We start from the raw sequence: 14,094 nt of genomic DNA, 5'->3' as shown, positions 1-14,094 counted from the left end.
AGGATCTCTTTATATCAATAATCGAATTAATAATTATCAATATCTTGACTTATTGAAGAGAAGAGAACCTTCACCCTGCATGCAGTTTTTTGTTAATCATTTTTAAATAAATGAATAAATGATCTCTCTCTCTAGAATGAAGTCTTTGATCAATTGAAATTTTGTACCTTATCCATGAAGAATACTATGACAGCATAACAACCATTGCAAACTTCAGGTATATGAAGTATAAAACAGAAATGTGTTATTATAAAGACTCCTAAAATAAACATTATTTAATAACACTTAATAATTTTGTTATATTTTAAGTCTCATGATTTATTTAGCTTGACCATTGTCCCAAAAAAATAACTTTGATCTTTTAACTAAAAAAATAATTATGTTATTTTTGTCATTAATAACTAAATTTTGTAGATCTGTCAGTGTTGAAGGTACATGGGCATTGATTCATTGTTCTTGGATGTTGGATGAACTCTACCAAACAGCATATGCCTCCAAAAGTTTATCTTGCAACAGCTGGTTGGCTAATACATACAAATCCATTGCCTTGTACAATCCAATATTTAAGTTGGTAAATCCGAAAGGCAATTCACTCATTAATATATAAAAATGTTTACATGGTGAGATGTGAATCATTTAAAGGAGCACATCATTACAATACTTTAACTTCTGCTTCTACTTACTGCTATTATTATTTTTATCAGTGCACATAGTGATGGCAAATCCAGTTGAAGAAATAGAAACTGGTTCTGAGACCATCAGCAACAGCAGCAGCAGTTACGATGTTTTTCTGAGTTTTAAGGGTGAAGACACGCGTTACGCCTTCACCGGTCATCTCTACTATGCCTTGTGCCGCAAGGGAATCAAAACCTTCATGGATAGCGAGGATCTGAGGGTGGGAGAAACGACTCGACCTCAACTCTTTCAGGCCATTGAAGAATCCAAGGTTTCAATCGTTGTTTTCTCCGAGAACTATGCAGATTCCACTTGGTGTCTTGATGAACTTGCCAAGATCCTCGAGTGTCAGGGGGAAAAGGGCCAGCTTGTGTTTCCCATATTCTACAAAATAGAGCCTTCAGATGTACGGCATCAGAGAAACAGTTATAGGCTTGCCATGGCTGCTCATGAAAATAAGTTTGGTTGTTACTCCGAGAAGGTGCAGAAGTGGAAGTCGGCCTTGCTTGGAGTATCTAACATAACAGGATATCATTTAAAAGAAGGGTAAGTAATACAATTACAGCGGTACAATGTGATATATACTTCAATTTCAATATGAAATATTTTTTCAGGAAAATGATATTGCAACTCCTACTTTTTATGAGAGAAATGTTAGGTGGTCAACATTTTTTTTTTTAATTTTTGTCTTGTATTTGAATAGATATTAGCCAACTCTCCATATTTTTACACTCTAACATTCTCCTTTGGGAACTGTTTTGTATGTCACTCTTTGGATCAAATTAGAAAGGGACTATATTATCTGACGGAGATAAACGTTGAAAATTGTTTTGTGTATTTTGAAATCTGATGGACTAAAATGTCGGAATTTAAAAACTTCATGGACTGATTTGGATAATTACTCACTACTTTTATGAATTTAGCTAATATATATTTTAAAAGTACATTTTAAAGTTATCATTTGAAAATTCAATTTATAAAAGAAATTACATTTTCAATATATTTGTTATATATATTAAATAAAAAAACTTTCATTAACGATAATCTTTATATGTACAATTTTATGAGCTAAATCATATTTTTATAATCCCTAATATTACATTTATACCAAAAAACAACCAGCAATAATTGTAGGAAAATTAAACATGTATAAACTATTTTGAAATCGCCAAAGAGAAAGAATATTAAAGATTTATCTGTTTTTTTTTTAGGAAAAGATAGAATGAACTTCATGATTTGAAAGCCATTTGTATGTTTTATCTGCTCTGCACTCTGCAGGTTCGAATTCAAGTTCATTCAAGATATTGTCTGCAAGGCCGCCACAAAAATTTCTCCTAAACAGATACCTTTGGAGGAGAATGTAGTTGGACTGCAGTTTCGAGTTGCAGAACTGAAGTCACTCTTAGATATTGAGTCTAACAAGAACACTTTCATGTTGGGGATCATCGGAACCGGTGGAATTGGCAAAACAACACTCGCTAAGGTTTTCTATAACTCCATTTGCAATGAATTTGAGGGTGCTTGTTTTATTTCCAATGTCAGAAAAGCTTCCAACCAAGACAAGGGGAGAATATTCCTGCAACAAAAGATCCTGTCAGATGCTCTTGGGGTGCAAAAGATCAAGTTGGACAGTGTTGAAAAAGGAATACATACAATAAAAGCCAATCTCAGCACAAAAAGAGTTCTCATAGTTCTAGATGATGTTGACAAGATAGAACAGTTGAAAGAATTAGCAGGAGGATGTGACTGGTTTGGTCTTGGGAGCAGAATCATTGTAACAACAAGAGATAAACATTTGCTGGTAGCTCATCAGATCAGAAGGATTTATGAAATGGAAATGATGAATGATCGAGAATCACTTGAGTTGTTTTGTCAGAATGCCTTCAAGATGAGTACTCCTGCTAGAAACTATGAAGACTTGTCGAATCGAGCAATACGTTATGGAAAAGGTCTTCCATTAGCTTTAAAAGTCATAGGCTCAGAATTGATTGGTAAAGATCTGCAAGTGTGGGAGTCTTCTTTGGACAAATATGAGAAGAATCCTCATGGAGATATCCAAAATATTCTTAGAATAAGTTATGACAGTCTTGAACGCAATGAAAAGGAAATTTTCCTTGACATTGCATGTTTTTTCAATGGGCAGAGATTGAAATATGTTAAAAGAATACTAGATGGCTGTGACTTTTACACAGACAGTGGTATTAAAATACTAGTTGATAAATCTCTCATAACCATTGAAAATGGTTACTTGAGGATGCATGATCTAACACAAGACATGGGTAGAGAGATTGTGAAGCAAGAGGCACCAAAAGAGTCTGGTGAACGCAGTAGGTTATGGCTTTGTAAAGATGTTCTTGAAGTACTAACTGAAAATAGGGTAAGAACTAAGAACATTACAGCTCTCTTTATTTGCTTTCTTTTTTGTTAGTGCTAGTACAAGAGTATGTTTAATGAAGTGCATATAATTACTCTTGGTAAAGGAAAATAGTAAAACTGAAGGAATGAAACTAGATTGCTATGGAGAAGTCAACTGCTGTGATGATACCTTGGAGAAAATGATGAAACTTAGAGTTCTCATTGTTCACAATGCAAGCTTCTCCTCAAAGCGTATTCGTCTTCCCAATACATTAAGACTTGTTGATTGGAAAGGGTACCCTTCAACATCTTTTCCAGCAGCAGGATTTAATCCCAGTAAAATTGCTGCCTTCAATTTAACTTGTAGTTCTCTTGTATTAAAGAAGCCATTTCAGGTACAATTGCTCGTCTTCTTTTCTTTGTAAAAAAATACTTCATTATGATCTAGGGTTATTCGATTTTTAAATCTGAAATATTTTACATATGAATTTCTAAATGCAAATTCTTGTTAATGTTTTGCAGAAATTTGATCAATTGACTTACATGAACTTCTCCTATTGCCAGTCCATCACTCAATTTCCTAGTGTGTCTGGAGCCCCAAATTTAAGAGATTTGGTACTTGACGGATGCAAGCAATTAGTTAAGATTCATAATTCAGTTGGATTTCTCTCTAAACTTGTTTATTTGAGTGCTTCAGACTGCACTCAACTAAGGAGTTTTCTACCAGAAATCTTTCTACCATCTCTTGAATATCTTTCTTTTGACTTGTGTAAAAGACTAACGCATTTGCCAAGGTTGAGAGAAAACATGGATAAACTATTAAAGATTTCTGTAATACATACTGCTATTAGAGAGCTTCCGCTATCTTTCGCTAGCAGTCTTTGTGGGCTCGAATATTTAGACATGACAAATTGTAAGCAACTTCAATGTGTATTTACAGGATGGTTTCCAAAGCTTCGAACATTGAAGATTGGAGGGTGTTCTCAACTTCGGAAATCATTAAATGTAGATACATTTTTTCTTCTAGAATATCGTTTGATGAGTTTGCATCTTAGCAATGCAAGTCTATCAGATGATGACCTTGAGAAAATTATGCAGATGTTTCCCTATTTAAAAGACTTAATTGTGTCCTCAAACTGCTTTGAGAAAATCCCGTTTAAACACTCCTTTTTCTGGACAAGTCTTGATGTTAGTTACTGTCTAAGCCTTAAATATGTTTTAGCACTTCCTTCTAGCATTCAAAAAGTATATGCAAGACACTGCAATTCCTTAAGGACATACTCATCATCCACGCTATGGTCACAGGTTTATTACTTTTAATTCCTCTCTTGTTTTCTTCTGTTTAGCAAAATAAGGCCCTTATAATCTTATTATCCCTGTCTGGGATCACAGATGCGCAAAGAGATAAAAGGATTGCAAATTGTGATGCCGAAGACACAACTTCCAAAATGGTTGGACTACTGTGACTCTGGAGGGATCCCCTTCTTATGGGCACGTGGCAGGTTCCCTGTAATGGCTCTAGTGTTGGAGTTTGGCAAAATGGACTACCAAGATATTAGTCTGCATTTGTTCATTGACGATGAGCATATATACAGCCAGCGCCCTCAAAGGCATAGTTTTGCTCTTGCAGAGGATCATGTGCTCTTGTGTGACCTGCGACTACTATTCAGTGATGAGGAGTGGAAGAGGCTTGATGTGCGTCTTGGACATGATAATGATTGGAAGGCAGTGCAGGTGAAGTGTGAAGCAGGCTTGAACTTAAGACAGTGGGGAGTTTATGTGTACAAGAATGAAACAAACATGGATGATATACAATTCCCGTGTCCTTATTATCATGAAGAAGAAGAAGAAAAGTCATTCCTGGAGGCTGTGACAACATCACCAAGTGATGAGATGGAGGAAGAAACTCTAGCGGCAGTCTCAAGTAGAAAGGAAGAATGGTCATCCCCTGAATTATCTGATGATGATTCAAATCATGATAATCGTTCCCCTGGAACTTGTAGCCTTTGTTGTTCGGCATTATTGTCAAGCTTCAAGAAGCGGCTTTGCTGTTGTAAGGTGAGAAGGGCGAGAAGTATTTCATGGTGGATAGTTTTATGGAATCAATGGAGACGGAGGCAGAGGAGGCTAAGGGAAGAGGAGAGAAACTGGGAAGAAGAGAGAAAAATGGAGAGAGACATGAGACGGCAGAAGGAGAGTATGGCAAATGAAGCAATGCAGAGAGATATGGAAGAGTTGTTGGAGAACATAATGGTGGAGGAGGACCAGCTGAAGAAAGAGAGATCAGAGACGTGTGAAAGTCAGAGAGAGGGGAGAGAAAGGGGACAGATTGAAGAGAAAGAGGACATGGAAGAGGAGGAGAGCAAGAGGTGGAGGGATAGAAGGCAGACAATAGAAGAGACATGGATAGAGGAAAGGCAGCAGAAGGCAGAGAAAGAGACATGTTTGAGTCAAAGAGAGGATATAAAAATGGAAGAGATTGAAGAGGTAGAGAACGTAGAGGAGGACAAGAGCAAGAGGTGGAGGGAGGGAAAACAAAAGATGGAAGAGACGTGGATAGAGGAAAGACGGCAGAAAGAAGTGGTTGAAGAGACGTGGATGGGGGAATTTGATTGGAGTGTGATGAAGATGGAGGTTGAAACGAAAAGAAGACGAGAGAAGATGAGAGAAAAGGAAGAAGAATGGAGGGAAAAGCAGTTGGATGTGACAAGGGCGATCTCTTCACATCATGCTCCTTTCTCACCAAACCTCCAAATTGTGGTGCAAAATTTGAAGAGGCTTATAACTGTCGGAGAAGACAGTGGCTTGGACAACAACCACGATTATAGCTCGGAGTGGTTTCCGGACAGGACAATATTAAGGCATCATGATGGGGAAGTGGAAGGATAGTCGCCTCAGCTTGAAAATTTTTTAGCTAATTATAACAGCATATGTAAGATGGAACAAAAATGTTATTCTTACACTAAAAACGTATTTGTATATAAATATATATGTGATTTAATTTATTTTTAATATGTATTTATATTTTAATATATATTTTATATTAATAACTGATTTTGATAGTTGATTTTGGTGTCTATGTAGCATAGTCAAAGAAAGAAATAAATTTCTCCATGACTACATTTTCAATTTCACGCTACAAATTTACTTATTTTCTTTCATTTTTATTCATTTTTTCCTTTGTCATTACTTTCACAATTCTTTAATTTTTTAAAAATATTATTTTATATTCTGTACAAAATTAAAAATTAAAAAATGAAAAGAATAAAAAAAATTGTAGATAATGGATGAAGAAGTGAAGAATAAGAAAGAAATAAAAAAAATACTGTGGTGTTCGTATAAAAATATTAGAGACTTTTCCATTTCTAAACACCTACCAACTTTTCATTCATTTGTTTTCTGTGTTGCGACTAAATCCAGAGCCAAGGATATAGATAGTCAAACAATAGATGGTATTTGCATTGGGTTCCACCTCCCCTTCATTCTATTAAATTGAATTGTAATGCTAGTTGTTTTGCTTCTTTTTCTCTTTTTTTTTCTGTTTAGTCACCAAAAACAATACATGGTGTTTAATTTGTGATATATACTATGATTGGATAGAATAATTAAATATTATATTCTAGTAGTAGTACCTATAAACATTTGGCATGATATCCATATCCAAGTAAGGTTCAGATTAAACAATGTGAAGGCAGGGGCGTAGATATGAAATAGTGTTATATATTTGGTTATTAACAAGCACGTTAACACGTCAAAACGTGAGAACCTCTTCGTAGTGTGTAGTGTCCACAGTCCAATGTCAACGCCAATGACAACGTGATGCCTACCACATAGCATAACATAGTCTCAAATCCCTTGATCTTGATTAATGATTCTTCTTTCTTTCTTTCTTTCTTCTTTGTTGTGTTATATTATATATATAAGAAACTGTCATGTATTTGCAATGCATGCATAAGGGTGCAAGCAAGAAAGAAACATTGTTGGTTCATTCATTTGGTCACAGTAGTTTTCTTTCTCATTTTCTAACCATCATGAACATCTCTTTATGCATCATAACACTACTACTGTTGCACTTAGGCTTATTTTTAGGGGCAAGCTTAGCCTACTCCTCAAGCTTCAACTATGGTGATGCTGTTGACAAGAGCTTGATGTTCTTTGAAGCTCAAAGGTCTGGTAAATTGCCACCTCAGCAGCGAGTCAAGTGGCGTGGTGATTCTGGCCTCAATGATGGACTTTCACAAGGAGTGAGTTGTCCCCATGAATTGATTTTTGTATTTTTTGAGCCCCACTATGGATTTTGTTTGTGTTAAATGTTTTATATTATAGTTGTTTATGTTTTTCAGGTGGACCTTGTGGGAGGGTACTATGATGCTGGGGATCATGTGAAGTTTGGGCTGCCAATGGCATATAGTGTGACAATGCTTGCATGGGGAGCCATTGAGTTCAGAAAAGAGATCACTGACTTGAACCAAATGGGACACACTTTATGGGCCATTAAATGGGGAACTGATTACTTCCTCAAAGCACATCCTCAGCCTAATGTTCTTTGGGGACAGGTAAAATGCTACTGATAGTTTCTATTATTTGTTGTTCAGTTATAAAATTTTGGATGCTAAATTACTTGTGACACAAGTTTTGTTGTTAAGATCAAACTATTATTTCAATTATTTCATAGCATTGTTTATAGGTGAAGACTCGTATGCAGTTGTCTTCAGTAAAATTCATAGTTGAGAACTGTTAGATAACAATTTAGTCAAACATGTTAAATCATCTCACGATTTTCAACTAACAACTTTCTACGAAGACAACTACATGCTTTTGAATTTTTGGTTTGCCATGGGAATTTCAGGTGGGGGATGGAGCCTCGGATCACTATTGCTGGGAGCGTGCTGAAGACATGACAACTTCAAGAACTGCCTATAAAGTTGATGAAGAGCATCCTGGCTCTGATATTGCAGGTGAAACTGCAGCTGCATTGGCTGCAGCATCCATAGCCTTCAAGCCCTACAACTCTTCTTACTCTAATCTTCTCCTAATTCATGCAAAACAGGTAACCAAAATCACTTATACACTTGAAAGGAATACATGATGCAACATTTAAAAGTTGTTTGATCAATCATCAAAGGAGCTTTATTGATGTTATTGTATATATTTTGTGGCAGCTCTTCACATTTGCAGATAGGTTCAGGGGTCTATATGATGATTCCATAACTAGTGCTCAGCAATTCTACACTTCTTCCGGTTACTCAGTGAGTAAACAATTTTTTTCCTCTATTTTGTGTGTTTATAGTCCTATTTGTGTCTTACAATGCACAAGCCTAAATCAAATAACCTTTTGATGTGAAGGATGAACTATTATGGGCTGCAGCATGGTTGCATCAAGCAACTGATGATGAATACTACCTAAAGTATGTAGTGGACAATGCTGTGTACATGGGTGGAACTGGCTGGGCAGTGAAGGAGTTCTCTTGGGACAATAAATATGCCGGTGTACAAATCCTCTTGTCGAAGGTAATCAACCACTAGAATAATCTTCGACTATGCTACGTGTACATCAAAATTAACCACAAGTATAAAATGTATGTTGGAATATAAATACACATTGAAAATAAATTAAACCATACATGTATTTATACACAAATACATTGATGGCTGATTTTAGTGACTGATTTTGGTGCACGAATAGCATTTTTGAATAACCTTTTCCTTCCCTATTTATTAAGCCATTAAACTAAAATCCATTTAAGTAATATTATTTTCTTATTAGATATATAACTATTCATGTATTTCTTTCCATTAGTTTAAGTTTTTAAAACAGGTGATTTCATAACATTATATAAGAGATTCTATAGCGAAAAGGTAAAAAATTCGATACTTTTTAATCTTTGAAAAAAAATTTTAGCATAAGACAAAAAAAAAATTTAAAAACCTATGCAAAATTCACTCAAACTGTAAAAAAATACCCTTGCGTGAGGGGCTGTATTATGATAGTTATAACATGCAAATGTGTGTACCAATTATAGTTCAATAGAAACATGCAAATAAATGGTTGAATCCAATTTGCAGGTGTTACTAGAAGGAAAGGCTGGTTCATATGCCTCTACACTGAAGCAGTACCAAGCCAAGGCAGATTATTTTACCTGTGCTTCCTTGCAAAAGAATGATGGTTACAATGTCCAGAAGACTCCAGGTTAGTCACTAAAGGGTAACATCATTTCTAACTATTGCTTTATGTGTACATATAAGGTGTGCTAGTATACGTGCGATTTTTATAGATTCTATTGATGGAATTCATTGCTTAATAGGTGGTCTAGTATACGTGCGCGAATGGAACAACATGCAGTATGTTTCTTCTTCTGCATTTCTCTTGGTTGCTTACTCTAAGTATCTATCAGATGCAAAAACTCAGATTAATTGTCCAGATGGACAAGTTCAGCCTCAGGAGCTCCTCAATTTTGCAAAATCACAGGCATGTCATATAACTATATTCTATTGGAGTTTTGTCCTACCAGTGTTTTTTATGTCTTATATTCGTGTTTGGAGTTGAAACCCATTTTGGCCCCTGAAGTTTTCGACCGGCCTCAATTTCGACCCCCAAATTTATAGTTACCCAATTAACACCTTCAAATATTGGATTGTGCCTCACACTTACCCCTGTAGCTATCTCCGCTAACGGAGATCTGATGTGGCACGTTAAGTTGACAGAGTGTGTATCCACGTGGCACCCAACTTGCTAGAATGGATGTGTGATGAGTCAATGATGTGGCAAAAGTTGAATGAACTCAATTTGCAGCCCTCTTTTCCCAATATGTTCGAGACTTTGCTGGAGAAATTGAATTCATTCAACTTTTGCCACGTCATTCACTCATCACACATCTATTCTGGCAAGTTGGGTGCCACGTGGATACACACTCTATCAACTTATCGTGCCACATCAGATCTCCATAACGGAGATAGCTACAGGGGCAAACATGGGTTACAATCTAATATTTGAGGGTGTTAATTGGGGTAACTATAAATTTGAGGGTCAAAATTGAGGCTGGTCGAAAATTTTAGGGGCCAAAATAGGTTTCAACTCTGTGTTTGAGAAAAACATTATATTTATACTAGCACTTTGCTGGTGCATTTGGACTTTCTTTTGATATTCGTAAACTTGTTAGCTAACTGCTGGTCGAAAATAATAGATTGTGCTGGCCTTGTAACACAATTGTAGTTTTTTCTAATACTACTGGATTGAACCAAAAACATTCAAGTCCTATTAACAATATCACAGCTAACTCTGCCATTGAAACTGTGGAATTTGGTCGACACAGGCTGATTACATCCTTGGCAAAAACCCTGAGGGTATGAGCTACTTGGTTGGATCTGGACCATCTATGGTGCCTTTGTGGGTGGTCCTGATAAAAATGATGAGTTCTCTGATGACAGATCAAATTATGAACAAACTGAGCCTACACTTTCAGGATCAGCTCCTCTTGTAGGCATCTTTGCTAAGCTGCAGAGTTTATATGGCAATTCAGGTGAGCCATATTCTGCACTAAGCAATAATCTACTCACTTGTTTGCATATTCCTCTATAAAGCTCCAAGCACTTTTTCTTAATTGTCACAGGTTACTACCATAAGGAATCATCAGTGCCCCACCCCAAAACACCAAGTGAGTAACAAAGTCAAAATAGATGATGAACTAGAACATTGTACAAAAGAATGATAAAACTATGACAAAATCAAAGAATTAAGTCTTCACTTTTTTTTTATGTTTATAGTCATCTATATTAATCTAACATCTATTGGCTTGACAGATACCACAAGCTCATGGAAAACATCATTGTCTAAAACATTAGAAGGTAAGGTCCTATATATATATGCCCTCTGCTTGAGTTGATTCATGTATTTGTGTATAAACATATGTATTAGTTAATTCATTTTCGATGTATTTTATATGAGCGACTGATTTGGTGACGGATTCTTTATCTTCGTATAGCGTGGTTGGTTTTTTAATTGCAAACAATGAATGAAGAATGATAAGGTTGTGTTACAGGTGCACCAATTGAGTTCCTTCACTCAATTACTAGCTCATGGACTGTTGGGGCTACAACTTATTACCGCCACAGAGTGATCATCAAGAACACTTCTTTGGAGCCAATAACAGATCTCAAGTTGGTGATTGAGAATCTCTCAGGATCTATATGGGGTCTATCTCCAACAAATGAGAAGAACATTTATGAACTTCCACAATGGCTCAATGTCTTGAATCCTGACTCAGAGTGTATGTTTGTTTATGTTCAAGAAGGACCACAAGCAAAGATCAGTGTTCAAAGCTTCCATTGATCATTTTTGGTAGAGAGGATTGGAAGTATAAAGTACATTTGATATCCTAAGCGGCCATATTAAGGGTTTCTTTTTTCCTTTTTTTTATACTTGTAATTTGACTGTTAAACTTCTGCTACTTCCATGATTGTAAATTTTTAATATCAACCTGTCAGATCATTACCTTACTACTCAAAGTAAAAAAAAAAAATATTGAAATGTATAGTCTGCTATTACAAGCAATCAATATATGAAAACTCAGTTAAATTTGGTACACAGGTGGAAACTGTATAGTGGACTAAACTTGTGTCTTTTTAGATCCATTTCAAGTAACTAATGATCAAATCAACAATGACAAGTGAATTTTATTGTAGAAATAAGTAATCTATTATCTATATATTGTATGTTGTGAAAATTGGGAGTTTTGTATTTAATAATAGAATAATTAAAAGATATATTATATAATAAATCAGTTTTAATTTTATATAATTAATTACAACAACAACAACAACAACAAAGCCTTGTCCTACTAGGTAGGGTCGGCTACATGAATCAGACGACGCTATTGAGTTCTGTCATGTATCATGTCTACAGCGAGACCGTTTACATGTAGATCTCGTTTGACCACCTCATGGATGGTCTTCTTAGGTCTTCCTCTGTCTTTCACCCCTTGTGCATCCTCCATCTCATCCACCTTCCTGATTAGGTGCTCTGTCAGTCTTCTTCTCACATATCCAAACCACCTGAGACGCGATTCTACCATCTTTTTCATAATGGGTGCTACTCTAACTCTCTCACTTATATATTTGTTCCTTATTTTATCCAATCGCGTATGACCGCTCATCCATCTCAACATCTTCATCTCTGCCACACTTAGCTTATGTTCGTGCTCCCTTTTGGCCACCTAACACTCTGTACCATAAAACATAGCCGGTCTTATAGCGGTGTGATAGAATTTACCTTTAAGTTTTAAAAGCACTTTTTTTATCACATATAAAACCAGATGCATTCTGCCATTTTGACCAACCTGCTTGGATCCTATGATTTACATCCTGTTCAATCTCTCTATTATTCTGTATGAGGCATCCAAGATACTTAAAACTTTTGACTTTTCGTAGAATGTTTTCTCCAATCTTCACCTCTATATGAGGGTTTTCCCTTCGCAGACTGAATTTACATTCCATATATTTCGTCTTACTACGGCTTATGCGCAGACCATACACTTCCAGAACTTCTCTCCATAAGTCCAACTTCTTATTTAAGTCTTTCCTTGACTCTCTCATAAGGATGATATCATCGGCAAAAAGCATGCATCATGGCACAGACTCTTGGATGTGCTCTGTGAGTACTTCAAAGACTAATGTGAAAATGTATGGACTTAAGGAAGATCTCTGGTATAATCCTATATCAATAGAAAATTACTCTGTCACACCACCTTGAGTCTTTACACTTGTTGTGGCCCCATCATACATGTCTTTAATTGCATGAATATATGCGATCCTTACTCTCTTCTTTTCTAAAACCTTTCATGAAACCTCCTTGGTACCCTATCGTATGCTTTTTTCTAAATCAATAAACACCATATGTAGATCCTTTTTATTATTACGATACCTCTCAATCATCCTTCTTAACAAGTATATTGCTTCGGTGGCGGATCTGTGTGGCATAAAATTAAATTGGTTCTCTATTACTTGTGTCTTTTTTCTCAATCTTTGTTCTATCAACTTTTCTCATAACTTCATGGTATGACTCATGAGTTTAATCCCTCTATAGTTTTTGCAACTTTGTATATCTCCCTTATTCTTGTAGATAGGTACCAAGGTACTCTTTCTCTACTCATCAGGCATCTTCTTTGATCTTAAAATCTCATTAAAAAGTTTGGTTAACCAATTGATACATTTTTCACCAAAGCCCTTCAAAATTTCAATTGGGATATTATCAGGTCCTACCGCCCTGCTATTTTTCATCTGTTTTAGAGCATCTTTTACCTCAAAATCTCGAATCCTTCTGTAGTAGTAAAAGTTTTTATATTCTTCTCTTGTGCATAATCGACCAAGGCTCGGAAGAGTCTTATGCATATCATTAAATAACTCGTAGAAGTAACTCTTCCACCTTTCATTAATCTTCTCCTCTTGAACCAACATCTTTTCGTCTTTATCCTTTATGCACTTAGCCTGATCTAAATCTCTCATTCTTCTTTCACGACTCTTTGGCCTTTGCAATTCCATATATACCTTTTTCTCCTTCTTTCGTGTCTGAAGATTGGTAGAGACCCTCATATACTCTTTTTCTTACTTCACTTACAGCCACTTTTGTCTCTTTCTTAGCCGCCTTATATTTTTCCCAATTTTCTGCATTGCGGCACAAAGATCACTCTTTAAAGCACTCCCTTTTTACCTTTATCTTTTCTTGTACATTCGCATTCCACCACTAAGATTTCTTGTCTCCTGGTCCTATCCCTTTAAATTCACCAAAACTTTCTTTTGCTGTTCTTCTGATAACTTCTGCCATCTCTCTCCACATCTCCTTTGCGCTTCCATTTCCATCCCATTTTACTTCTTCTCCTACCCGTCTTAGGAAGCTTCTTTGTTCCTCACCTTTCATCTGCCACCACATCGTCCTTGGGTTCTTCGTATGATGTATTTTCCTTAACTTTCTCACCTTTCATTTGCCACCACATCGTCCTTGGGTTCTTCGTATGATGTATTTTCCTTAACTTTTGCTCAATGCAAAAATCCACGACGAGTATCTTATGT

General features: G+C 36.0%; 2 protein-coding genes across 3 annotated transcripts; both read left to right on the top strand.

Moving 5' to 3' along the window:
- The first annotated feature begins 415 nt into the window (after positions 1-415).
- On the top strand, positions 416-5,965 carry LOC107477228 (TMV resistance protein N). Of its 2 annotated transcripts, none has more exons than XM_021137502.2 (6): positions 416-571; positions 705-1,221; positions 1,954-3,052; positions 3,156-3,425; positions 3,553-4,335; positions 4,423-5,965. In XM_021137502.2, exons 2-6 carry the CDS (start codon positions 716-718, stop codon positions 5,917-5,919), a joined length of 4,155 nt encoding a protein of 1,384 aa, XP_020993161.1. In that variant the 5' UTR covers positions 416-571; positions 705-715; the 3' UTR covers positions 5,920-5,965. The 2 variants fall into 2 exon arrangements, with proteins under 2 accessions (XP_020993161.1, XP_020993159.1); XM_021137500.2 differs by having other exon boundaries at positions 416-620.
- Positions 5,966-6,993: 1,028 nt separating this feature from the next.
- LOC107477188 (endoglucanase 5-like) lies at positions 6,994-11,614 on the top strand. The gene is given in 12 exon segments (XM_016097168.3): positions 6,994-7,274; positions 7,374-7,586; positions 7,880-8,080; positions 8,193-8,279; positions 8,377-8,541; positions 9,097-9,220; positions 9,336-9,499; positions 10,344-10,404; positions 10,407-10,550; positions 10,641-10,685; positions 10,831-10,875; positions 11,070-11,614. Coding segments are annotated over 12 exon segments (1,752 nt in total). The 5' UTR covers positions 6,994-7,061; the 3' UTR covers positions 11,360-11,614.
- The last annotated feature ends 2,480 nt before the right edge of the window (positions 11,615-14,094 follow it).

This window comes from Arachis duranensis, chromosome 3 (genome assembly GCF_000817695.3).
Source record: "Arachis duranensis cultivar V14167 chromosome 3, aradu.V14167.gnm2.J7QH, whole genome shotgun sequence".
NCBI lineage: Eukaryota > Viridiplantae > Streptophyta > Magnoliopsida > Fabales > Fabaceae > Arachis > Arachis duranensis.
Note: the sequence above shows the minus strand (reverse complement) of the source record. Positions and strands in the feature narration are given on the sequence as shown.

What these genes read in the sequence shown, in the direction of transcription:
- LOC107477228 (XM_021137502.2), top strand. Translation starts at nt 716, where the DNA reads ATGGCAAATCCAGTTGAAGAAATAGAAACTGGTTCTGAGACCATCAGC. An exon ending in AAGTACTAACTGAAAATAGG is followed by an intron (nt 3,053 to 3,155) that starts GTAAGAACTAAG and finishes CTCTTGGTAAAG; the next exon opens with GAAAATAGTAAAACTGAAGG. An exon ending in CATCCACGCTATGGTCACAG is followed by an intron (nt 4,336 to 4,422) that starts GTTTATTACTTT and finishes CTGGGATCACAG; the next exon opens with ATGCGCAAAGAGATAAAAGG.